Source organism: Eleginops maclovinus, chromosome 6, assembly GCF_036324505.1.
Source record: "Eleginops maclovinus isolate JMC-PN-2008 ecotype Puerto Natales chromosome 6, JC_Emac_rtc_rv5, whole genome shotgun sequence".
Lineage (NCBI taxonomy): Eukaryota > Metazoa > Chordata > Actinopteri > Perciformes > Eleginopidae > Eleginops > Eleginops maclovinus.
Genome location: NC_086354.1, coordinates 24,944,425 through 24,970,239, shown reverse-complemented (window position 1 = coordinate 24,970,239; position 25,815 = coordinate 24,944,425). Strand labels below are relative to the sequence as shown.

General features: G+C 43.6%; 1 protein-coding gene across 1 annotated transcript in view; it reads left to right on the top strand.

The window, feature by feature from the left end:
• Positions 1–11,075: 11,075 nt before the first annotated feature.
• Positions 11,076–25,815, top strand: part of kcnq3 (potassium voltage-gated channel, KQT-like subfamily, member 3) — a 75,854-nt gene continuing 61,114 nt past the window's right edge. The window contains 1 exon segment of the mRNA XM_063886167.1: positions 11,076–11,371. Coding sequence (XP_063742237.1) covers positions 11,076–11,371 — 296 coding nt within the window.

Below are 25,815 nucleotides of genomic sequence, written 5' to 3'. Positions count from 1 at the left end.
ATAAATCTACAAACCAACGACATCATTTCACTTCCACTGATTTCCCAACAAGCCTAAAATATACGTAGAACTCCATTATGAAGAACTCACCGCTGAGGATTAACACAACTGTCTCTCGTGGGGGGGGAGGGGGGGGGGTCACAATCCTAAATCTGATGGCATTCCAGAGGCAGTCGATATCTGACATTTTTATTAGATGCCTCCACCTTCTTTCCACGTGTTATAAATCAACAAGACTTTGAGTGTCTATTGGACTTAGAGATAGCCGTGTGTTTCTATCACAGGTCAAAATCCTGAATCTGACGACCTTAACAATTCAGAGACCCTAACCCTAACCCAGTCAGTGGCAATGGAAATTAATGAGGTGGGTGAGGTATGAAGGGGTTAGTGCATGGAGAGTTCCGTCGGTGGGGAGTTGGAGGAGTTTGAGGAGGAGGCGGGACTTCACCAGGAGCCAGAGGAGGTGACGGAGGGTCGGGGTGATGGATGCAGTTATTTAGGAGTTATGAGTGGCTGTAGTGTTGTTGCAGAAAAACAAGCTGTAATTCTTTTGGTTTCGGTGCAGTCCCTGACCTTTTAACTTCCTTTAACTCTGATGTGTTTCAGGAATATCCCAAATCTTCAGGGAGAAAATACAAGTTGTTTTTTATTTTGTACTTTTTGCACATGTTTGGTTTGTGTAGCTGGAAGCGCCTCGCTGCAGAGAGCTGGAAAATCAATGCTTTGGTGTGCGTGTGTGTGTGTGTGTGTGTGTGTGTGTGTGTGCGTGTGTGCGTGTGTGTGTGTGTGTGTGTGTGTGTGTGCGTGTGTGCGTGTGTGTGTGTGTCCTTTCTTCTTGTGATGCTCAGAAAGCGATATTCTGCCAGGCTTTGATCGGAGACCCAGGGGACTCGGGGCCCAAACACGTTCCTGAAGCTCTCGGTCCTCCAAACTCCAGCGAAGTGTCCTTGCTCTTCACTTCCCCCCCCCCCCCAAGCTGTCACCCGAAAAGCTTCGAGGTCACGACTCCCCCCCCCAGAGAGATCGAGAGATGGTTCTGGCTGTGCACCATCTCTCCTCCTGACACTCTGCTCTTATCGGTCTATATTTAAACTGCGTGGCTCCGCTCTACAGCACAGTTTGGAGGCTTTAAACTCCAGGAGTACGGTACAGTATGTCAGCTGACACATTTCTGATTCAGATTAAGGAACTGTACCGTGGATATTGTCCCCTCTGTTTGTCTTTCAGGGACTTGAACCGGTGACTTTCCAGTTCCCAAACCAAGACCTACAGACTTCCCCACCACCGCCATTTACATAAAGCTTTTACCGTTCTTGACTTTAGTAAAAGTAATTAACCTCTTTACTTTGGATGTGTTTCGTTTGATGCTCAATACATCACGAGTGGAAAAAGCTTTTGAGGAATGATGGAACGATTGTTTAGTGCTTGCCGCCAATTCTTGGGAGGGGCTGTAATCTCCCCAGGCCTGCTCTCCTCTCTCAGAAGGATTCACTCTGACCTCTGACCTCCTCATCAGCAGACCTGTCTCTCTCTGTGAGTGTGTCTGCTCAGGGATTCCTGGATGTTTGTTTCTCCCCCGCGTAGCTCTCTTCACCTCCCTGGCCCGGTATCAGTGTCAGCAGGTGTTGTGCTGTCAGGAAAACCCGCGACTCCTGCCGGCTTTGAACCTGAAGGTCTCTGCAGCCCGGATTAATTAGCGCCACGCCAACACTCCTCAACGTCTTCGGAGGCGGAGAGCAGAGGTGATGCGAGACTGGATCCCTGCTGGGGAGGGAAATTCAGATTGAATTCAGGAGAATGAAAGATTGTGGCTGTGGTCCTGAGTCTTAGATCCTGGGTCATTGATCCTGAGATGTGAGTCCTCTTATTTATAGACACATGCATTCTCCAGCAACTGGGGTGTTTCCTTGTCCGATGTGAGGGTGTAAGGGTGAGCCCCCTCAGTGATATCAGGCTTTATAAATTAACTCTGATTGATTGAGTAAAACCGAATCAAAGGAAGGAAAACCAACAGAAAGACATTGTGTTTCCTGAGCGATTGTCCTCCATCTCCCCTCCTCTCGCTCTGAATTATTTAGCCGTTCTCTTAAGAGTAACCCCCCCACCCTCCCTTCTTCTCTTCCTCTGTATCTCTGCTGCAGCCGAGGACAGATCCAGATCGCTCTGCAGCGCCGGGAAAACAAACGTCAGAGCTGAAGGGAGCGGAAAGCTGCTTCATATTTCTCCTTTCACTCTTCATGTAGGAAATGATTGAGCTTAGAGTCTCAAGGAGTGACCAACCCGTGCAAACGTGCTGCAGCTTCAGAGAGGATGCAGATATAGAAACACAAATCAAAACTCAAGCAGAAACATCTGCAGCAGCTCTTCAACACATGCAGCATCTAGAGAACATTCAGCAGAGGAAACATGAGCAGTTTACTAAAAGCTGCAGAAACCAAACGCTGCAAGAAGCTCCAACACAACGGAGACCAGGGGACACTAAAGAGAGACGCACACAGCTGGAGACCAGGGGACACTAAAGAGAGACACACACAGCTGGAGACCAGGGGACACTAAAGAGAGACGCACACAGCTGGAGACCAGGGGACACTAAAGAGAGACGCACACAGCTGGAGACCAGGGGACACTAAAGAGAGACGCACACAGCTGGAGACCAGGGGACACTAAAGAGAGACACACACAGCTGGAGACCAGGGGACACTAAAGAGAGACGCACACAGCTGGAGACCAGGGGACACTAAAGAGAGACGCACACAGCTGGAGACCAGGGGACACTAAAGAGACGCACACAGCTGGAGACCAGGGGACACTAAAGAGAGACACACACAGCTGGAGACCAGGGGACACTAAAGAGAGACGCACACAGCTGGAGACCAGGGGACACTAAAGAGAGACGCACACAGCTGGAGACCAGGGGACACTAAAGAGAGACGCACACAGCTGGAGACCAGGGGACACTAAAGAGAGACACACACAGCTGGAGACCAGGGGACACTAAAGAGAGACGCACACAGCTGGAGACCAGGGGACACTAAAGAGAGACGCACACAGCTGGGACCGGATCGCTGGGTGACGTTGAGGATCATAAAGCTGGACGACTGTCTCTGTTGGTGGAGACTCACTGATCCCGTACAGATCCCCCCCAAAGAGAAGCCGCTCAGCAGGTCTTCAGGTTCACCTTGCTGCAGTGTACTTCCTGGTTTCTTCGCAGTAACCCTGACAGGCCCCACGCTGTGATACCACACCCGGAGGTCACAGGGTGATTTTTGCCGATGCGTGAGATTGATACGTTTATTTTAGCATTCATGCTGAGTGGTTGTTTCTGGAGAGTGTCAGGCCGACAGCTGGAGTCGTTTTTCATTTGGAGACGCGAGCGGCTTGATTCATGATGGCTTTAAGTCAGCAAGCGTCTCCAGAGTCTCACACGCGTGCATCCTCTGAAGGTTAACACACACACACACACACACACACACACACACACACACACACACACACACACACACACACACACACACACACACACACACACACACACACACACACACACACACACACACACACAATACCTCCAGCCAGTGGTGGCTGGCCAATAGAGGGCGCCGCCCCACCACTCACCTCTCACCACATTTCCTTGAATAAGACATCAAAAAATGAAATAATAAAATCTAAATATTCTAAATATATCTATATATTATTTTAGATGTGCAAGATAAACATTTCATAGTTAATGATGAGTAAAGTGGTTTCGTTCGTTGACATTGTCTGATTGGTGATGTATTTCCGCCCTGGGGCGCAGCAATCTTTGCCCATAGACTCTCGTTAAAAGCTGTACATGCGCAGTAGCTCCTCTTCAATACAAGAGATAGGACGATGTTGGGGCGCACCTCTCCTGCGCCCCGAGCTGAATGCAGCTGGATTTGGCGGCGGGGCTGACGTCACAGCCTTCTGTCATAAAGTATGTGTATTGTCCATGTTATATATGATATATACTATTCAAATATATAGAGATAGAGATAGAGATAGAGATAGATAGAGAGATAGATATAGAGATAGATAGAGAGATAGATATAGAGATAGATAGAGAGATAGATATAGAGATAGATAGATATATATTATATATGTGTACTGGCCCTCTGTATAGTAATATAGCACATCTGTATATTTGTTCATACTACATCTGTTTATACTATGCCAATTACTCCCCCCTCTTTATACTGCCCTTATCTTTACATAATCACTCTGAACTGCATATACTGTACTCTATATATCGCACTTGTTTCTCTTTGCACTTCTATCTATCTATAATGTTGTTGTTGTTGTTGTTGTTGTTTTCATTGATGTAAATACACTGGTTTGATCCTTAGTACATGTATGCATGCTTTTTTTTTTTTATATACATTTTGGAGTTATAGCCCCCCCTGGAGAAAACTCCACCAGCCGCCACTGCCTCCAGCTTTCATCCAACACATCAGAACAGTTAGATCCAACCCTTCTTCTAACTCAACATGGTTGTCATTTACATGTGGATTTTGGACGGACATGGTTACGTATGACTGACTTTCTGAAGGTCAGCTGATGCAACTTAAGACCAGCGTGTTGTTACTCAACTTGTGTACTTTTAGCTCTAGTTTGGGTCTCCACCTTCTCCTGAGGGAAATACCGCTTGTGTTATACGGTCACTCTGATGTTAGCTACTAAGCACTAAGTGGGTTTTAATGAGCTAGTAGAGCCTAACATGTGACTTCTTCTCAGCAGGCATTGAGTTTTTCTGGACCAATATTCTGTCTTTTAGCTCCGGTTCTGGTCTCCACCATCTCCTGAGGTAAATACATGTTGTTTAATCTGCTCAATGCTTTATTTTGTTCTCCCGCTAGTCTGTAACTGTTAATCTGATGCTAACCACTTAGCACAATGTGTATATTGAGTTTTCATTAAGGAAAAAGAAAGTGTTTTTCAAGTAGTATTCCCTGTTTAAGCTCTGGTTTTGGTCCCTACCATGTCAGTGTCGTTCACCCCTCTAAATGCTTTACTCTCTTCACCAACTTGTCTCTAACTGTGTGTCTGATGTTTTCTGATGAACATAAAGTGTACAGTGAGTTTATCAAGAAGCTAAAAGAGGCTAACATGTGACTTACTCAGCTGTGATTAAGTTTTGGTTTCTGGTTTTAGATTTCACCAACTTTTGGCGTAAATGTCTGTCTTTTATTCGGCTAAATCCTGCACTTTTATACTGAGTTTTTAAGAAGCCAAAAGAAGCTACAATGAGAGAAATATCCGCCTCTGTATCTCAAATATTCTATTTTTGCTCTGGTTTTGTTCACCCCCGTCTCCTGAGGTAAATATGTCAAAACTCTGTCTGATAAAGTACAGTACAGTGAGTTTATCAAGAAGCTAGAAGAGGCTAAAATGTGACTTTCGTTCTCAGCGGTTATTGAGTTTTTCTGGACCATTGAACTCTATTTGCTCTGTTTTGGTCTCCACCATCTGTTGAGGGAATATACATATTCTGCTGAATGCTTCGTCAGCACTGCCTTTGCGTGTTTGCGCTGGCGGAGGTCTCGTGTTCAGGATCATGTTTATTGAGCTTCATCATTTAACAGGAAACACGTCTGTCTCAAGACGCTGATGTCGGGGATAATTTTTCTGCTGCTCTTGTTGTTTTGTGGAAACTGAATCTCTTCTCCTCGACGTGGGAGATCAGGAACATCCGTGAAGCTGAAACTGAATTACAGACCACACGTACAACCTGGCTTTCTTTCTCTGCTAAATGATTCCTAGAATATTAAAAGTCATCAACACAAAACCGCCTTACTATCCTTTAAATGCTTCATGCTGACTAATATTCAGTTTTTTTAGGCTCATCTATTTTATTTATAATCAACTGTTTTGGAAAAAAGGAATCAATTATTGAAAGTTAGACAAATCAATTTACATTTTCTCATTGACTCCAACAACGGGGTTTCATTTTTTTATTCATGTTATTTCATTTTGTTTTTTAAAACTGCATTCTGTTTAAAATCATTTTTTACATTTTATTTATTTGTGTTTTTTTATTACTTTGAATTATTTTTAAATTGATTTTAAGTTTTTATTTAATTTAAATTCTGCTTTTATTTTATTTTTAAATATAGCAATTTCACCAAATCCCATTCGCATTGCAGAATTTAAATAACAGAAAAATAAAAAATGAGGACATTTCTTTCAAAATAAAAGCAGATCTTCCCGGCTGAATAGAAGTAGTGATTTTTTTGTTTGTCTACCTCCCTTCATCACGGTCTGCGTAGCTTTAGTCGCTGTCGCCTCCTTTTGTATGAAAGTTGAATGAAGCTGTGAATAAAACGTGTCTCTGAGTTTCGGCCTCAATTATTCAGCAGCTGGAAGTCTGACAAAGACGACTCCACTGGAAACACTCACCTGTACACAGAATTTAGTCTAGTGCCTTTTGTGTTTGTGAATCTGGTGATTTCAAAGTGTTAAAGGCAGAAGTAGCATGAAGTTTAAATAAAACTTCAACAACTTGGGTGCTGCTCGATTGCATGCACGTAAAACTCAAGTTAGACAACAGAAACTTTGCACGAGCAAAACATTTGATGTTTACCTTGAATCCATGTAACAAATATGCATTGAAAAGAGTGGAAAGTGGAGGAAATATATCAAGTCCATAATGTGGTTGTGACGGAAAATGTTGCTTTTAGTTTAGCTTCAGAGCTTGTAGTCTTTCCTGTGTTTCCCCTAATCCTAACATCGTACCGTAATCATGTTGAGCCTTGCTTTTTATTTAAATAAACACCTCAATGTGTGCCCTGTAACCCTGACATCTAAAACTGGGATCAGATCTCAACTAAACTAATCCCTCTCAGTTGACCTGGTGTCTCTCCGGTGTCTGTGTTTCGATGCCGCCTCCTCCTCTAACCCCGACATGATTTACAGTGTGTGTGTGTGTGTGTGTGGAGCCAAACACTGAAGAAGCCCGGATTGTAAATCACAAATCAGTTGGTGTAGGCGGCGTCCTGCAACACAGCGTCATTTATTCTCATAATCAGAATCGACCAAATGTGAGGCTGTTGAGTTTGGAGAGCGTCGGTGCCGAAGAGAGATGGTTCCCTGCGTCGTCGGTGACCTTGTGCTCAGACTCTGCTTTTATTCCTGCTTAAAAACTGCCTGTATGTGAGTGTGAAAAATGATTACATGGCTGAGTGGAATACTTGATTCTGGTTGGTCAATTAGGACATTTCAGAGGTCCTTAATACTAGATAACACACCACTGCTAACAAAGATCAAGGGAGAGAAAGGAAAAGAGGTTCAAAGACGGAGCGCTGGACGTCAGATAAATCAACAGAAGAAGAGCGACAGGAAGTAAACACTAAAGGGAACAGCAGCAGATGACAGACAGGAAGTAAACACTAAAGGGAACAGCAGCAGATGACAGACAGGAAGTAAACACTAAAGGGAACAGCAGCAGATGACAGACAGGAAGTAAACACTAAAGGAAACAGCAGCAGATGACAGACAGGAAGTAAACACTAAAGGGAACAGCAGAAGAAGACAGACAGGAAGTAAACACTAAAGGGAACAGCAGCAGATGACAGAAAGGAAGTAAACACTAAAGGGAACAGCAGAAGAAGACAGACAGTACGTGAATATTAAAGGGAACAGCAGAAGAAGACAAGCAGGAAGTGAACACTAAAGGGAACAGCAGAAGAAGACAGGCAGGAAGTAAATACTAAAGGGAACAGCAGACGAAGACAGGCAGGAAGTAAACACTAAAGGGAACAGCAGCAGAAGACAGACAGGAAGTAAACACTAAAGGGAACAGCAGCAGAAGACAGACAGGAAGTAAACACTAAAGGGAACAGCAGCAGAAGACAGACAGGAAGTAAACACTAAAGGGAACAGCAGCAGAAGACAGACAGGAAGTAAACACTAAAGGGAACAGCAGCAGAAGAGAGACAGGAAGTAAGCACTAAAGGGAACAGCAGAAGAAGACAGGCAGGAAGTAAATACTAAAGGGAACAGCAGACGAAGACAGGCAGGAAGTAAACACTAAAGGGAACAGCAGCAGAAGACAGACAGGAAGTAAACACTAAAGGGAACAGCAGCAGAAGACAGACAGGAAGTAAACACTAAAGGGAACAGCAGCAGAAGACAGACAGGAAGTAAACACTAAAGGGAACAGCAGCAGAAGAGAGACAGGAAGTAAACACTAAAGGGAACAGCAGCAGAAGACAGACAGGAAGTAAACACTAAAGGGAACAGCAGCAGAAGAGAGACAGGAAGTAAACACTAAAGGGAACAGCAGACGAAGACAGACAGGAAGTAAACACTAAAGGGAACAGCAGACGAAGACAGGCAGGAAGTAAACACTAAAGGGAACAGCAGACGAAGACAGGCAGGAAGTAAACACTAAAGGGAACAGCAGCAGAAGACAGGCAGGAAGTAAACACTAAAGGGAACAGCAGCAGAAGACAGACAGGAAGTAAACACTAAAGGGAACAGCAGCAGAAGACAGACAGGAAGTAAACACTAAAGGGAACAGCAGCAGAAGAGAGACAGGAAGTAAACACTAAAGGGAACAGCAGACGAAGACAGGCAGGAAGTAAACACTAAAGGGAACAGCAGACGAAGACAGACAGGACGTATTACGCAGGATTGTACATTATCCCTTACTCATATATGAGAAAGATCGATAGAGAAGGAGCTTCTTTATACAGCGGGATTTGAACCTGAGTCTCGTGTCCCGGCGCTCTCGGCTCGTCTCGTTACAGGAAGATGAATCTGGTTCCTTTCCTAGACCCGGGTTATCGATCCGCGCCTCGTCCATCACAAATCACTTTACATCCACATATCGACAGCGAGAGCTTTGAGTGTTCTGCAGAGGTCCATCACTCTGAACACCTCGCTGTGCTGCAGGACGGACCCTGAGGAGAGAGGAGAGGTCTGCTGAGGGTTCCCCTCTCCTGGAGTTAGTGCATGTCAATGGTCTGCAAAGGCTAAAATCCCTCTGGAGTTTCTTGCAAAGTCTTGTCATGCCATTCCCTATTTGCTCTCTAAAGTTTAGACTTCCAGAGCAAATTAAGTCAGGAAGCCTTGTGAACCCCGAAGAGTTCAATTAGTGCTTTTTCAATTCCAGATTCCTTCTGCCCTGACGAGACCCATTTCAAGATGGCTCTTAGTGATCTTGTACTTGAGTAAAGTAGAAGTACTCAGATCTTGTTCTTGAGTAAAGTAGAGGTACTCAGATCTTGTACTTGAGTAAAAGTAGAAGTACTCAGATCTTGTACTTGAGTAAAGTAGAAGTACTCAGATCTGGTACTTGAGTAAAAGTAGAAGTACTCAGATATTGTACTTGAGTAAAAGTAGAAGTACTCAGATCTTGTACTTGAGTAAAGTAGAAGTACTCAGATCTGGTACTTGAGTAAAGTAGAAGTACTCAGGTCTTGTACTTGAGTAAAGTAGAAGTACTCAGGTCTTGTACTTGAGTAAAGTAGAAGTACTCAGATCTTGTACTTGAGTAAAAGTAGAAGTACTCAGATATTGTACTTGAGTAAAAGTAGAAGTACTCAGATCTTGTACTTGAGTAAAGTAGAAGTACTCAGATCTGGTACTTGAGTAAAAGTAGAAGTACTCAGATCTTGTACTTGAGTAAAAGTAGAAGTACTCAGGTCTTGTACTTGAGTAAAGTAGAAGTACTCAGGTCTTGTACCTGAGTAAAAGTAGAAGTACTCAGATCTTGTACTTGAGTAAAGTAGAAGTACTCAGGTCTTGTACTTGAGTAAAGTAGAAGTACTCAGATCTTTTTCTTGAGTAGAGTAGAAGTATTCAGGTCTTGTACTTGAGTAAAAGTAGAAGTACTCAGATCTTGTACTTGAGTAAAGTAGAAGTACTCAGATCTGGTACTTGAGTAAAAGTAGAAGTACTCAGATCTTGTACTTGAGTAAAAGTAGAAGTACTCAGGTCTTGTACTTGAGTAAAGTAGAAGTACTCAGGTCTTGTACTTGAGTAAAAGTAGAAGTACTCAGATCTTGTACTTGAGTAAAGTAGAAGTACTCAGATCTCGGTGTGTGTGTGTGTGTGTGTGTCTTAATATGCATTTGACACTAGGCGCGTACACGTGTGCATGACGGTGCATATTACAACCTCGTGCCCGCGCTTCCCTACATCTGTTTACATGCGTGTTTTCCTCCCGGGTGAATACACGTCAGCAAGGTGTCTATCCGCGTGTATGCCGCGTGAGTGTGCATGGGCACGTAGCGGTTGCTGATTAAAACCTCTCTCTCTCCCTCTCTATTTCTCCCTTTCTCTCTATTTTTCTCCCCCTTCAGCTCCGGTTCCTCTGCAGGTGGATGGAGGCTGGAAGCCCCGGAAACAGGAGCCATGCCCGGGGAGAGCTGCCGGTAAGACTCGGTGCAGGGAGCTGGTTCCTCCCGTGTGTGTGTGTGTGTGTGTGTGTGTGTGTATGTGTATGTGTGTGTGTGTGTGTGTGTGTGTGTGTGTGTGTGTGTGTGTGTGTGTGTGTGTGTGTGTTTTCAGTTGGTGTGTGTGAGGGGAGGCAGAGCGATGCATGCTCTTTGTCTCGCCTGTGTGTGTGTGTGTGTGTGTGTGTGTGTGTGTGTGTGTGTGTGTGTGTGTGTGGAGGCTGTTGATGCCCGTTTTTGGGAATTTTAATTGATTTATTGATTGAAAGGTGTTTTATCGCCTCACTATCCACTAAAATACTTCCACAATGCATCAGTGGGAGTGTGTGTTCGTGAGTTTATCCCACTTTGTGTCTCGGTTTTATAATCAGGGCGTGGATTCTGTTTTCTTTATCACTGCGGTTTTTACGCACAATTCTTCCTATCGGGGTTCTGCTCCAAAACACGCACCAGATTCCGATGGTTTCCCAAAGTAAAGCCTCTCTCTCTTTCTCCTTCCCTCTCTCTCCCTCTCTCTCTCTCCATCTCCATCCTCCTCCCCCTTTCTCTCTCTTTTCCAGTCAGTCTGCTGAGCTGCACATCCTTAAATGACCTGAGGAAGGTGTCTCTGGATCCAGCGGACCATGGCATGCTGCCCGACCCGGTCCTCCAGCACTGACCATGGGGCTCCGGTCCAGGACTAGCGGCTCTGAGGAGCAGAAGAAGCCGTCCGGCAGCGCTCCTCCCGGGGACTCACTGGACCGGGATGGGCTGCTGGTGGCTTCTTCTTCCGGCCGGGATGACTTCAAGCGGGGCTCTCAGGGCATCGGCATCGGCATCGGGCTGCTGGCCAAAACCCCCCTGAACTACAGCCGGCCCGCCAAGAGGAATAACATCCGGCGGAGGAGGATCCAGAACCTGCTGTACGACGCGCTGGAGAGGCCGCGCGGCTGGGCGCTGCTGTACCACGCCTTCGTGTGAGTAAAACACATGAGCGGTTTCACAAGTTGTGCATGAACCAGGGGTGAAGTAACTAAGTCCATATACTGAAGGGCAATTTTCAGGTACTTGTTCTTTACTTAAGTATTTGATTGTATGCTACTTAGTACTTCTACTCCTCTACAATTCAGAGGTAAATGGTGTACTTTTACTCCACTACATTTATTTACTACCTTTAGTTGCTAGGCAGATTAGGATTAATGATGGTAAATATAATCTCCCTTAAATCAGACTGTAGTTCACCTGCAGTAAATCCAGCAGCTACCCTGCAGTATACAAAGCCATTCAAACTAGCTGCACCTTTACCAGCTCTGAGAACACTTTAATGATCAATCATTATAAAACATATCAGAGATATTATTCTGAAATGGACCAATCAGACAATGACTACTTTTACTGTCGCTACTTTAAGTACATTTAGAGGAGAGTACTTTCTACTTTCACTGGAGGAACATTTAGAATACTTTTACTGTGACAGAGTATTCCTACACTCTGGTACTTCTACTTTACTCAAGTACAAGATCTGAGTACTTCTACTTTTACTCAAGAACAAGATCTGAGTACTTCTACTTTACTCAAGTACAAGATCTGAGTACTTCTACTTTACTCAAGCACAAGATCTGAGTACTTCTACTTTACTCAAGTACAAGATCTGAGTACTTCTACTTTACTCAAGTACAAGATCTGAGTACTTCTACTTTACTCAAGTACAAGACCTGAGTACTTTTACTTGTGTTCTGACATTTTCAGGATCAAAAAGAGCAGTTTTAACCAGAGAGTGGCCATATTTGTAGCCTGATTTAGACTACCATGAGTAGTGCTGGACACAGAGAGCACAAGAGGAACATTATTATCTGTACTGTGGAAAATGTGTTTGCAAATAAATAAGTAATCCGTCGAATGCAAAGGATCCAAAGTCCCCTCAATCTTTAAAATCAGCCCTCTTCCTCCTCCTCAGTGTTTCTCTTACATCACATTGCTTCAGTTATAAGAAGATGCTGATACTGAACGGCTATGATTCTACTGTGTGCTTAAGTCTAATATATAATCCACATATCATATAAAACTAAGGTGTGTGTTTGGTTTGAAGATGCTTGAATGAGTGCAGCTGTGCACGGTGGTCATTATAAATGTGATGAATCAGCTGATGGTGCTCTCACTCTGCTGTCAGTCCATTACTGAGCAGTCCGGCTGTAACCTAATGAGGAAGCCCAATGAATAGCTTCCTCTTGCAGGTCACACCACACAGTTTGTGGTCTGATCTGTGGCTTCACTGGGGCTTCTGCAAGCTCTGATGTGCGTTTGGGACGTGGACTGAACTCCTGTTTGTCCTGCTCTGTGTTCATGTGTTTTAAGGTTGCATTAGTGTTGATTTGGGATAATTAGGCTGGGTTTTGGCACATTTCAAACAGCAGAAGGTGTGCACATCTCCTGCAGACTGTACACAAACATGTTCCCTCTGCTCCTTGGCTCATCATAAACTCTCTGCTCTGTAAAACAGGGTTCTTATTGCTAATGTTGTCGCTATTTCAGACTTCTCCATGCACTTATTGTGAGAGTGTTTGTATAAAAGTATCAGCTTGTGATGCTTTCAGACCCCCACACTGTGAGATCCAGCGGCCGGCTGATGAACCAGTATTGCGTATATCTGTGTTGACGTGTGTAAGCAAGCTTTATCTCAGAGGAAATGGTTGATATGTTAACATTGTGTTGATTTCGGAGCATTAGGTGTTTTGACTGCTGGGTTCTGGTGCATTTCTGCAGACTGAAAACACACGTTTCCTCTGCTCTGTCTCTCTTCGGTTTGCAGTACTTAAAAAGCGGCGTCTTATTGCTAATGTTTCTCTTTGTTTCTCCATGCACTTTGCGATGGATAAAAGCATCTGCTAAATGTGATGCTTTCAGACCTTCACATTTTCTCATGAACTACTGGATATTCATTTGTTGGAGTGTGTTAGCAACCTTCATCTCAGTGACACTTGGTCCGGATTTCTCTCCTGCTGCAGCTGTCTTTACACATTTGGCTTTAAAGCTGATTTTTGTGGCTTATTTTTGGTGTCTTTGCCTCCATTTGCATGTCTAAGGGATCCTTTTCTCCCCCCCCCCTGGTTTAGTGATGATTTTCATGCACGCGTTTCCGGGTGATATTTATGTTGTGTTAGACGTTCAGTGAGCGTGTTTCCTTTATTATAAAACAGAACAAAGTCCTGATCTGTTTGACTGTTAGCACGGTGTGGGCAGTACTTTATGCAGTTTTGAGGTACTTGTAGTCACCAGCATTATGTTGAGAGCTGAAGTTACTGTCAGGTAAAGATATGACACCACAAAGGCAGTGATTTTCAAAATAAATCTAACATTTCTCTCCCGTTGGACATCACTCCTTCTCACAGGAAACATTTAGCAGGTAATTAGAGACACCAGTAAGTTCTCTTCTCACTTTATTGAAATTAAATTAAAGAGTGAAATGCCTGGGAAACCCCAGAGGGATTCAAAGGGATCCAAAGTCTTTCTGCTGATAGCAAAAGCTCTGAGAGGAAATAAAGAAAGGAACCGCCGCCGGCTTAAATTCAATTACCTGAGTTATCAGTCAAAGTGTCAGACTGTCAGAATAATGTTGGACAGACGTTTAACCTGCCGCCTCGCTTCACTCAGATCACCGCGTTCAGAGAAATCTGAATCATTCGGGGAGTCCTGAGCTCGTGCCGGCTAACAACGAGCCTTATTATTGAGGGTTACATTTTAGGAGAAGCGGCCCTTTAATGGTTTAGTGTTGGTGTGAGTGTTAGGAATCAATGCGATAGAATACATCAATATATGTACAGGAAATATCAGTACACACACACACACACACACACACACACACACACACACACACACACACACACACACACACACACACACACACACACACACACACACACACACACACACAGAATAAAACTCAGCAGCAGTAAAATGTCCTTCTTCCTATTTTTAAAAACATGTTCTTTATCTGATATTTCTTAAATGTTTCTTTATTATTTTTAATTTGTTTAACTTTATTTTGTTATAAATGTAATGATCTAATATTTGTTTTATATCTTGTTGTCTTGTGTTTATATTTTTGTACTCATATTTTCTTAGATTTGTCTCTTTTTATATTCTCTTACATTGAATACACATTTCCTCTCACTTCCTGTTTGAGGCTCTCTGCCAATAACCTGATCAATATTTAACGGCCGGTGGAAACAGAGATGCTGTTGTGACACTTTAGATCTTCTCAGGAACATTTCAGTCACACTGATCTCCTGTGGACGCAGAGGACAGGAAAAATAAATACGGAAAACTGTCAATAGAGCGGTACAGGGATCTCCTATTTCTGTGTTGGACTCTGAAGGCAGCTTCTCCCTGGTCCAATGGGATTTTTCCATGTGATTTTGGATAGTAATCTCTGTGTCAAACAAACGATTCTGATCCTTACACGTTTAGTTCAGCAGGATAATCTCCACACACTAACACCACTACAGAACTACAGCACGGTCACATGACTTCACGTCTCCTCCACTAAGCTAAAGGCGGCTAATGTTGGGCTATAAAGGAACTACAGCACGGTCACATGACTTCACGTCTCCACCGCTAAGCTAAAGGAGGCTAATGTTCGGGCTATAAAGGAACTACAGCACGGTCACATGACTTCACGTCACCACCGCTAAGCTAAAGGAGGCTAATGTTGGGCTATAAAGGAACTACAGCACGGTCACATGACTTCACGTCTCCACTGCTAAGCTAAAGGCGGCTAATGTTGGGCTATAAAGGAACTACAGCACGGTCACATGACTTCACATCACCACCGCTAAGCTAAAGGAGGCTAATGTTGGGCTATAAAGGAACTACAGCACGGTCACATGACTTCAGGTCTCCACCGCTAAGCTAAAGGCGGCTAATGTTGGGCTATAAAGGAACTACAGCACGGTCACATGACTTCAGGTCTCCACCGCTAAGCTAAAGGAGGCTAATGTTGGGCTATAAAGAAACTACAGCATGGTCACATGACTTCAGGTCTCCACCGCTAAGCTAAAGGAGGCTAATGTTGGGCTATAAAGGAACTACAGCACGGTCACATGACTTCAGGTCTCCACCGCTAAGCTAAAGGAGGCTAATGTTGGGCTATAAAGGAACTACAGCACGGTCACATGACTTCAGGTCTCCACCGCTAAGCTAAAGGAGGCTAATGTTGGGCTATAAAGAAACTACAGCATGGTCACATGACTTCAGGTCTCCACCGCTAAGCTAAAGGAGGCTAATGTTGGGCTATAAAGGAACTACAGCACGGTCACATGACTTCAGGTCTCCACCGCTAAGCTAAAGGCGGCTAATGTTGGGCTATAAAGGAACTACAGCACGGTCACATGACTTCAGGTCTCCACCGCTAAGCTAAAGGAGGCTAATGTTGGGCTATAAAGGAACTACAGCACGGTCACATGACTTCAGGTCTCCACCGCTAAGCTAAAGGCGGCTAATGTTGGGCTATAAAGGAACTACAGCACGGTCACATGACTTCACGTCTCCACCGCTAAGCTAAAGGAGGCTAATGTTGGGCTATAAAGAAACTACAGCATGGTCACATGACTTCAGGTCTCCACCGCTAAGCTAAAGGCGGCTAATGTTGGGCTATAAAGGAACTACAGCACGGTCACATGACTTCAGGTCACCACCGCTAAGCTAAAGGAGGCTAATGTTGGGCTATAAAGGAACTACAGCACGGTCACATGACTTCAGGTCTCCACCGCTAAGCTAAAGGTGGCTAATGTTGGGCTATAAAGGAACTACAGCACGGTCACATGACTTCAGGTCACCACCGCTAAGCTAAAGGAGGCTAATGTTGGGCTATAAAGGAACTACAGCACGGTCACATGACTTCACGTCTCCACCGCTAAGCTAAAGGAGGCTAATGTTGGGCTATAAAGAAACTACAGCATGGTCACATGACTTCAGGTCTCCACCGCTAAGCTAAAGGCGGCTAATGTTGGGCTATAAAGGAACTACAGCACGGTCACATGACTTCAGGTCACCACCGCTAAGCTAAAGGAGGCTAATGTTGGGCTATAAAGGAACTACAGCACGGTCACATGACTTCAGGTCTCCACCGCTAAGCTAAAGGTGGCTAATGTTGGGCTATAAAGGAACTACAGCACGGTCACATGACTTCAGGTCACCACCGCTAAACTAAAGGAGGCTAATGTTGGTCGTGATGTCATTTAGAGACTTGTTAATAACGAGTGATAAAATGCTGAGTCATGTCAGGGTTTGAGAGCTAGTTCCTGCAGCTCTCCCATTTCAGGACTCTGATAGTATAACTGCAGCGTATTTAAACTCTAAATGACGGTGAAACGATGCAGAACTTTCCATCTAATTGAACTAAAATGATGTAGCTTTAATGAGCTGTGGTCAGAAACACATGCAGGAAATCATTTATTCAAGAGATGTGATCAAACTGCGGAACAAATATGGTCCATAAGCAGTGGCGGCTGGTGAACATTTTTTGGGGGGGGGCGCAGTTGGGCGGCACGGTTTAAATAGCACTTTTTTAGAGGTTTAGCTTAAGACAGTTGGTTAGGTGGCTGCGGCCACATTCGTGCTTCTTTTTCAGTCCCAGGACTTTGAAATAACAGACAAGGGAAACAAAAAAAGGCATTGCTCACTGTACAACCAGCTAACCAATTCCGCTTAGCATACAAGTTTGAGGAGAAAGTCCGAGTGTAGGTTCTCCCGCGATCAGTGGTCGTCTGTTGAATGTTTAAATCCGGACGCTCGGGTCCCAAGTCTTTCAATTTCTTCTTTTCGACATCTGATAGTCGATGAAACGGTGTTTTAAGTAGAGCTTGCACGGAGTTCTCAGCCATCGATGTCGCCATATTCACTCAATCTAAGTTTCAGCTAGCTACGGTGCTGCTCTTTACGCTTGTGGTTAGGGAATGATAACGATGCTGATTCGCCGAAATAGTCCAATCGCGTATCTAAGAATGTCACATTGAACTAAGAAACAATGCCATTGGCTGTGGGCGCAAATCTTTGCGCCCACAGATCTAAGTTTCATCCCCCAATGAAAAGCTATCCTTGCTAAAATGACTGAGAAAAGTATAAGCTCTCCTATAGACTCCCATGTTATCGGCGCCCACGGACGGTAGCCGACCTGCCTATTCTCAGAAAAGGCGAATGGCAATATATTATGTCCGGACACATTTTAGCGGTTCTTGACAGTGGTCTCCCATACACATTTAACCCATAAACACGGTACATTTCTTATTTCAATTATGTTGTATATATAACGTTTTTTAACTCAAAAAGTCAGGGTGGGCGGCGCCCAAGCGCCCACTATTGACGCACCGCCACTGTCCATAAGACCTTATTAAGGGAATCTAAAAGATCATTGAGACTTCGGTGCACATTTCAGCACCATGGACAGAGGCACAGCACCAAACGTCACACAGCATTTATTTAAAACTCGGGCTGTCGATTAAATATCTCATCTCACATTATGTATCTGTTCTAAATGTTCCTTAAAAAGGATATGTTTCAAGTGTTTGCAGGTGGATAAATAGGATTGCTTTATAACTAATCGTAAATGATGTTTATGATAAATAAACAATGTTTATTTATTGTCAGTTATAATGTTATCATTATTATTCATTATCAATAATGGAATCATATCTATTCAAGACAGGAAACATCATTGTTGACGAAGTTATGAATCTTTTTCTCCAAGGCTCTAAGAAGGTCTCTCTGACTAGCAGAGCCTCACCCTCCAGTGTTCACTGACCTACAGTCTGTAGCCACCATGTAGCTGTTATGCTGTCCTCTGTGGGGTCTCTGAGTCAGCGCTAGATATTTCAGACTCGGCGTACTCCGGAGGAAACTTCATTCACTTGCAGAACGTACATATTACCTCGGTCTATTGGAGAAAACCTCCCGGCAGGGCTGTGGAGCTCAACTTTCCATTCAGAAGGGACTTTTCTTTCTGCATTTGTAGTGTGTTTCTGCTGTGATCCACAACGTTACCATGGTTTCCTGATATTTTCTTAAACTACGGAGCGGGCCGAGGGTCACAGAACGCACACACGTTAAAGAAAATGACTTCCGTTAAAAGGAAGGTGCGTGGTTTAACAGCCCTATTTAAAACATATATTGTACATTCACATCCTTACATGTGTAGATATGCTACTTTAGTTTGTTCCATGTTAACGGCCTACATTTTCGATGTCTGTTTGGACCCTTAGCAGCTTTATAGAGAACATAATTCATCTATAAATCCAATAAGTAAAGAATAGATTTCCTAAAAGTAATTATTTTTCAACATTTCGTTTAACTAAAGTTTGGAGATGGTGTGATAAGGATATGATATCGATGATAGTATGCTGCTTAATGTAAAACATTGTAGTTTTTCTGCTCTCCGCTTTAATCAAATCTAAAAACGTTCTTTTTAACTGACAGAAAGATACTCCCCTCGTCTCTGATTCAGCTGAGTCTACACAAATCTATTTTCAGCCCCGTGCAGATCACCTGAAACTCCAGCGTCAGAGATTAATGTCTCATCTGTTCCTCTTTTTTATCCTGCAGATCTGCACGGTAGTCACTTTGTTTCAGTGTAAACAGCGGCGTTTTCTCCAGAGGATGAAGAGGTGTTCCCTGCTCCTGTGTCCTTCTCTTGTCCTTTGTTTTAATTGTTTCTGCAGGATGAGTGTGTGGTGGTAAAGCTCTTAATACTTCAGCAAACAGAGCGCTCCTGTAAGAGAGGAGGCGTGCATTAGCTGTCCTTCAGCTGCAGTAATATGGAGCATGTTGTCTATGCATTGCTTCCTTTCTGCAGATCAATGCTTCTGTTTGTAGGAGGAATCCATAAATACATGTGAAGTCACACTGCATGGGTCTGTTGTGACGTGTCGAGTTTGGGATGGAGGTTACTTGAGTTTAATCTGACTCGGAAACCCTTCAGCTGTGCAGGAAACAGGAAGAGAGGAGGGGTTTGTTTTATCGCTCGTACAAGTGCTGCTGATGCTGCCGCCGGAAAAAATGGTGAGGCTGCAAAAACATGTGTTGTGAGGAAGGAGAGAAACACACTTCTGCAGCTTCCAGAGATCAAACAATGGCCTGAGGCAGGAGACTAAAGATGCACAGAAATCACCGCTTACCTTTCAGATATCACAGATAATCAGCAAGACTGCCAACATGTTATGTTTTGCAAACACAAGAGGAGAGACCTGAGCTTACGTTGCACTTTTTTGGAATCTATTTATTGATTTTGATAATCCAATACATCGAAGCAAAGTGACAAGATCTATACATACCATTGTCGTTATGATACACCCTTATTTTGAAAATCAAATTATGATAAAAACAGAATGTGGTACTTTTTCCTTTTCTTAATACAAAGAATGGATGGTTTTTACCGAGCAATGGAACGCCTCTGCTGCACCAACCCTGATATTCTGTTCCCTGTGGAGAAATTGCTCCTAATCGTTGTGTTTGGGAATTCCGTGTTTTTGATTGCACTTGAAAGCAGCATTCATGACTAATTGATCACCCAAAAAAAACCTCTGCATTTAGGAGCGTTCCTGCAGCTGCACACTGGGAATACAACTCCTAATGACTGTAGTCATTTATTAATAACCTGAAGAACTTTTTCGACTCTAATCCTAATTACTCAATATTGGATAAAGCCAGGCTGTTTTAATACAGACTATAAATAATAAAACGTAGCGTCTGATTGGTGTAATATTTCACGGTTAGTACAAAGCAGTGCTGGTTGGTATGCCGTGATCTTTATACCGTATGATAGGAATTTAAGGACGGTGGCGGTGCGACAGTGAAAGGAGTCCCCAGCCTGATTGCATCCCTACACATGAAGTACACCAATTAAGCCCTGCTGAAATGCATGCTGGGATACAGAGCCAAGCATAGTAGCTTTAGTACAGCATGTGAAGCTGTTAGGTGTCACTTTTTATTCTGAACCTAAGTTTGAAGGTCAATCATAAACCATAGAAGTGGTACTTAAATCCCGCTGCAGCTTCAGGGAGTCAAATGGAGATTGTCCTTTTTTTTTAAACCATCTCCCTGTGTTTGTGTTGGTCCAGCTCCTAATGCACTCGGTGGTTGTGGTCATTTAACGTAATGACATTTATCTCTAATGCGCACCAGAGGGAGAGATGAAAGACAACACCGAGACTCAATTAACGAGGAAATACATAAATACAAACAGCTCCAACAAACAGAGTGCAGGAAGTGATGCGAGCAGTAGAAAAGTCACATCTGGACCAATCAGAATCCAGGATTCAACCGTGTGTGTGGTTTGTGTGTGTGTGTGTGTGTGTGTTTATCTACAGGGAATCTCCTGCAGCGGTGTTTATTAGTGGGATGTTTATGTTTATATTTAATCAGTGTGTGTGTGTGTGTGTGTGTGTGTGTGTGTGTGTGTGTGTGTGTGTGCATGTGTGTGTGTGTGTGTGTGTGTGTGTCGTGATGTGAAGGAGCAGCTCTTATTTAGTTTTATTAACCAATTAACTCAGTCGTAGTCGTTATGTTATTTCACAGACACACACATTTCCTTGTCCACCTTACTGGTTAGTGTAAATGTGATATATGGGACACACACACACACACACACACACACACACACACACACACACACACACACACACACACACACACACACACACACACACACACACACACACTTACTCGTTAGATAGCACTTCTGATCACTGACAAGTATCACTACCATCACTGGTTAATTTTTATATGTGACACACACACACACACACACACACACACACACACACACACACACACACACACACACACACACACACACACACACACACACACACACACACACACACACACACTCTGAGGGGTGATCGATGGTGCAGGTGCAGCAGCCGGACCCTGAGGAGGATACTCTTTCTGAGAGGGGAAAGCTGATCTGCCGTCTGTAAAGGGAAACCCCCCTCTGCTATCCCACAATGCATCTCTCCTACAAACCTCAGCCCCGTGTGTGTGAGTGTGTGTGTGGGGGTTGTGTGTGTGTGTTGGATGCTCTCAGTTTGTAATTACAGTCCCGTCTGATTCCGCCCTGTCAGTGATTTTCACACACTGCCTCACTTCTTATGCTTCCTTCCATGACGGTAAAAATAACCAACGTTTGTTTCTCCCGCTGTCTGTGAACGTTACACGACGGTGTTTGGGAATTTAGTTTTTGGATTGCACTTGAAAGCAGCATTCATTACAAATTCATCCCCTAAAAAACTCTGCTTTTATGGAGTCTTCCTGCAGCTGCACACTGGGACACAGATTAACATTAATCATCCCTCCATAAATCAGAAAATACTGCCATGAAACACGTTTTTAGGAAGGGTTTCTCAGTTTGTATCCAATTAAAGAACCTTTTTTAACCCACAATATGTAGTCAGGTGCTGTTATAATAAATCTGAATAAAACCACTTTTAAATTCCCTAAATAAGTAAACCTCTCAATCGATAAATGATATTTAGCAGCGTGTTTGAGAGGAGGGGGATGGAGGCGCTGCCACTGATCCGGTGGTTCTGGATAAGTGGGTCGGACCCCCTGCTGTGAGAGGACGTCAGGAAATGTGTTGGAGGACAAATAAATAAGACTCTCTGTGAAGGTAACCGGCTTCATAAGCTCCCAGGGGAGGAAGAGGATCAGAAATCCAGAAATGTTTAATGATTCGTTTGGTCGCCCTTAATCTGTTTAGACAAAGGAATGAAAACAGCTGATCTCTGAAACCCTTAAACGCCTCACTGATGTGGAACAGGCTGGCCTTTAAAAGTCTACTTCTACTCCTTCCTCTTCTCCTTCTCCTTTTTCTTCCTCTCCTTCTTCCTCTTCTTCCTCTCCTTCTCCTTTTTCTTCCTCTCCTTCTTCCTCTTCCTCTTCCTCTTCCTCTTCTACTTCTCCTCTTCTACTTCTCCTTTCTCATTTGTCCTTCCTCTTCTTGTTGTTCTTGTTCTCCTCCTCCTCTTCCTCCTCCTCCTTTCTCTTCCTCTTCCGTTTATTGAAGTGTCTCCAATATTACACTCAGAACGATGATGTTTACCTCTCTTCTCTCCTGGCTGTTTCTCTGGGTAAGAACCACATGCTCTACTGGAGCGCCACTCCCACCTCCACCTGTCTCTCAGATACAGTGGGGAGAACAAGTATTTGATACACTGCCGATTTGGCAGGTTTTCCCACTTACAAAGCATGTAGAGGTCTGTCATTTGTATCATAGGTACTCTTCAACTGTGAGAGAAGGAATCTAAAACAACAATCCAGAAAATCACACTGTATGATTTTAAAGTCATTAATTTGCATTTTATTGGATGACAGAAGTATTTGATACATCAGAAAAACACAGCTTAATATTTGGTACAGAAACCTTTGTTTGCAATTACAGAGATCAGACGTTTCCTGTAGTTCTTGACCAGGTTTGCTCACACTGCAGCAGGGATTTTGACCCACTCCTCCATCCAGATCTTCTCCAGATCCTTCAGGTTTCGGGGCTGTCGCTGGGCAATACGGACTTTCAGCTCCCTCCAAAGATTTTCTATTGGGTTCAGGTCTGGAGACTGGCTAGGCCACTCCAGGACCTTGAGATGCTTCTTACGGAGCCACTCCTTAGTTGCCCTGGCGGTGTGTTTTGGGTCGTTGTCATGTTGGAAGACCCAGCCACGACCCATCTTCAATGCTCTTACTGAGGGAAGGAGGTTGTTGGCCAAGATCTCGCGATACATGGCCCCATCCATCCTCCCCTCAATGCGGTGCAGTCGTCCTGTCCCCTTTGCAGAAAAGCATCCCCAAAGAATGATGTGTCCACCTCCATGCTTCACGGTTGGGATGCTGTTCTTGGGGTTGTACTCATCCTTGTTCTTCCTCCAAACACGGCGAGTGGAGTTTAGACCAAAAAGCTCTATTTCTGTCTCATCAGACCACATGACCTTCTCCCATTCCTCCTCTGGATCATCCAGATAGTCATTGGCAAACTTCAGACGGGCCGGGACATGCGCTGGCTTGAGCAGGGGGACCTTGCGTGCGCTGCAGGATTTTAATCCATGACGGCGTAGTGTGTTACTGATGGTTTTCTTTGAGACTGTGGTCCCAGCTCTGTTCAGGTCCTTGACCAGGTCCTGCCGTGTAGTTCTGGGCTGATCCCTCACCTTCCTCATGATCATTGATGCCCCACGAGATGAGATCTTGCATGGAGCCCCAGACCGAGGGAGATTGACCGTCATCTTGAACTTCTTCCATTTTCTAATAACTGCACCAACAGTTGTTGCCTTCTCACCGAGCTGCTTGCCTATTGTCCTGTAGCCCATCCCAGCCTTGTGCAGGTCTACAATTTTATCCCTGATGTCCTTACACAGCTCTCTGGTCTTGGCCATTGTGGAGAGGTTGGAGTCTGTTTGATTGAGTGTGTGGACAGGTCTCTTTTATACAGGTAACAAGTTCAAACAGGTGCAGTTAATACAGGTAATGAGTGGAGAACAGGAGGGCTTCTTAAAGAAACACTAACAGGTCTGTGAGAGCCGGAATTCTTACTGGTTGGTAGGTGATCAAATACTTCTGTCATGCAATAAAAAGCAAATTAATGACTTTAAAATCATACAGTGTGATTTTCTGGATTTTAGTTTTAGATTCCGTCTCTCACAGTTGAAGAGTACCTATGATAAAATGACAGACCTCTACATGCTTTGTAAGTGGGAAAACCTGCTAAATTGGCAGTGTATCAAATACTTCTTCTCCCCACTGTATACTAAGCACCAGGTGTCCAAAAACCTCCTTCAAAATAAAAGCACAGAGAATTACTGAAACTAAAGGATAGATAATGATTCATTGCAACAAACAAAAACAGCTGTTGTTAAATAACATGAAGCAACATATAGCAATCACTGTCTGAGGCACGAATGTCCGGCTCAGCTTTTCTATACAAAGACAGTACATTCGTTTGGATCTGTTTTCTTACTTTTGGCAAAGGAACATGTCCTGTTGTATTCTATACACTGAATAAGTAAAGGACAGGGATAATTAAAACCCTCTTTAACCATCAGCTGTTATGCTGGAGGAAGCGGCCCCCGCCCTGATCCCACGAGGGTCTGCTGGATGGTGTTTATGACAGTCGACACGGCGTTATAAATCCACCGCACCCCCTCGCTCTGGATTAGATCCTCTGAATCATGACTCAGCGTCATAACGAGAGCTTCCTCTTCATTAGCCGCTGATTGACGACCCTCTGCTCCAATCAGAGAGCTCGTAACCAATGCAGGCCTCCGTGCTGACCGCGTTATCATCTTCCTCTGCCGTGTGTGTGTGGTGTGTGTGTGTGTGTGTGTGTGTGTGTGTGTGTGTGTGTGTGTGTGTGTGTGTGTGTGTGTGTGTGTGTGTGTGTGTGTTCTGCAGGAAGCTTTGACACGGTGTGTGTTAACAATGAGATTGCAGTTAATTAGCCGGTGCACCTGTTTCTCTCTGGCACTGAAACGTGTGTGTGTTCATTTCCTGGTGATGGCAGATTGAGTGTGTGAGCATGTTGTGTTTGTGGAACATCATCATTTAATGTCCAAATACACCCAGCGGAGGAGAGTAACTGCAGTACTTTACTCATGTACTGGAGCTACACACACACACACACACACACACATGAGGCTATAATATGTGTATATATGTTATAGCACGTATATAATATGTGTATATAAGTTATAACATGTATATAGTATGTGTATATATGTTATAGCATGTATATAGTATGTGTATATATGTTATAGCATGTATATAGTATGTGTATATAAGTTATAACATGTATATAGTATGGGTATATATGTTATAGCATGTATATAGTATGTGTATATATGTTATAGCATGTATATAGTATGGGTATATATGTTATAACATGTATATAATATGTGTATATATGTTATAGCATGTATATAATATGTGTATATATGTTATAGCATGTATATAGTATGTGTATATATGTTATAGCATGTATATAGTATGTGTATATAAGTTATAACATGTATATAGTATGGGTATATATGTTATAACATGTATATAGTATGGGTATATATGTTATAGCATGTATATAGTATGTGTATATATGTTATAGCATGTATATAGTATGTGTATATATGTTATAGCATGTATATAAAACACATGCAGGAGTGAACTGAGTAACTCTTCTATGTATTCAATGCATCCCTTTAATATCGTTAATCCAGATTATTTATTCTAAAGCCATTACCTTAAACTTAAACTTTTAAGAAGTTTTATTCCGATAATTATCAACACATATTAACAGTAGTAATGCCCCCCCCCACCCCACTTCAGAACCTCTGATCCTCGGTTCTGCAGCCGGGTCTCAGGGATCAGGTCTCTGAGCACTCAGGGTGAACCA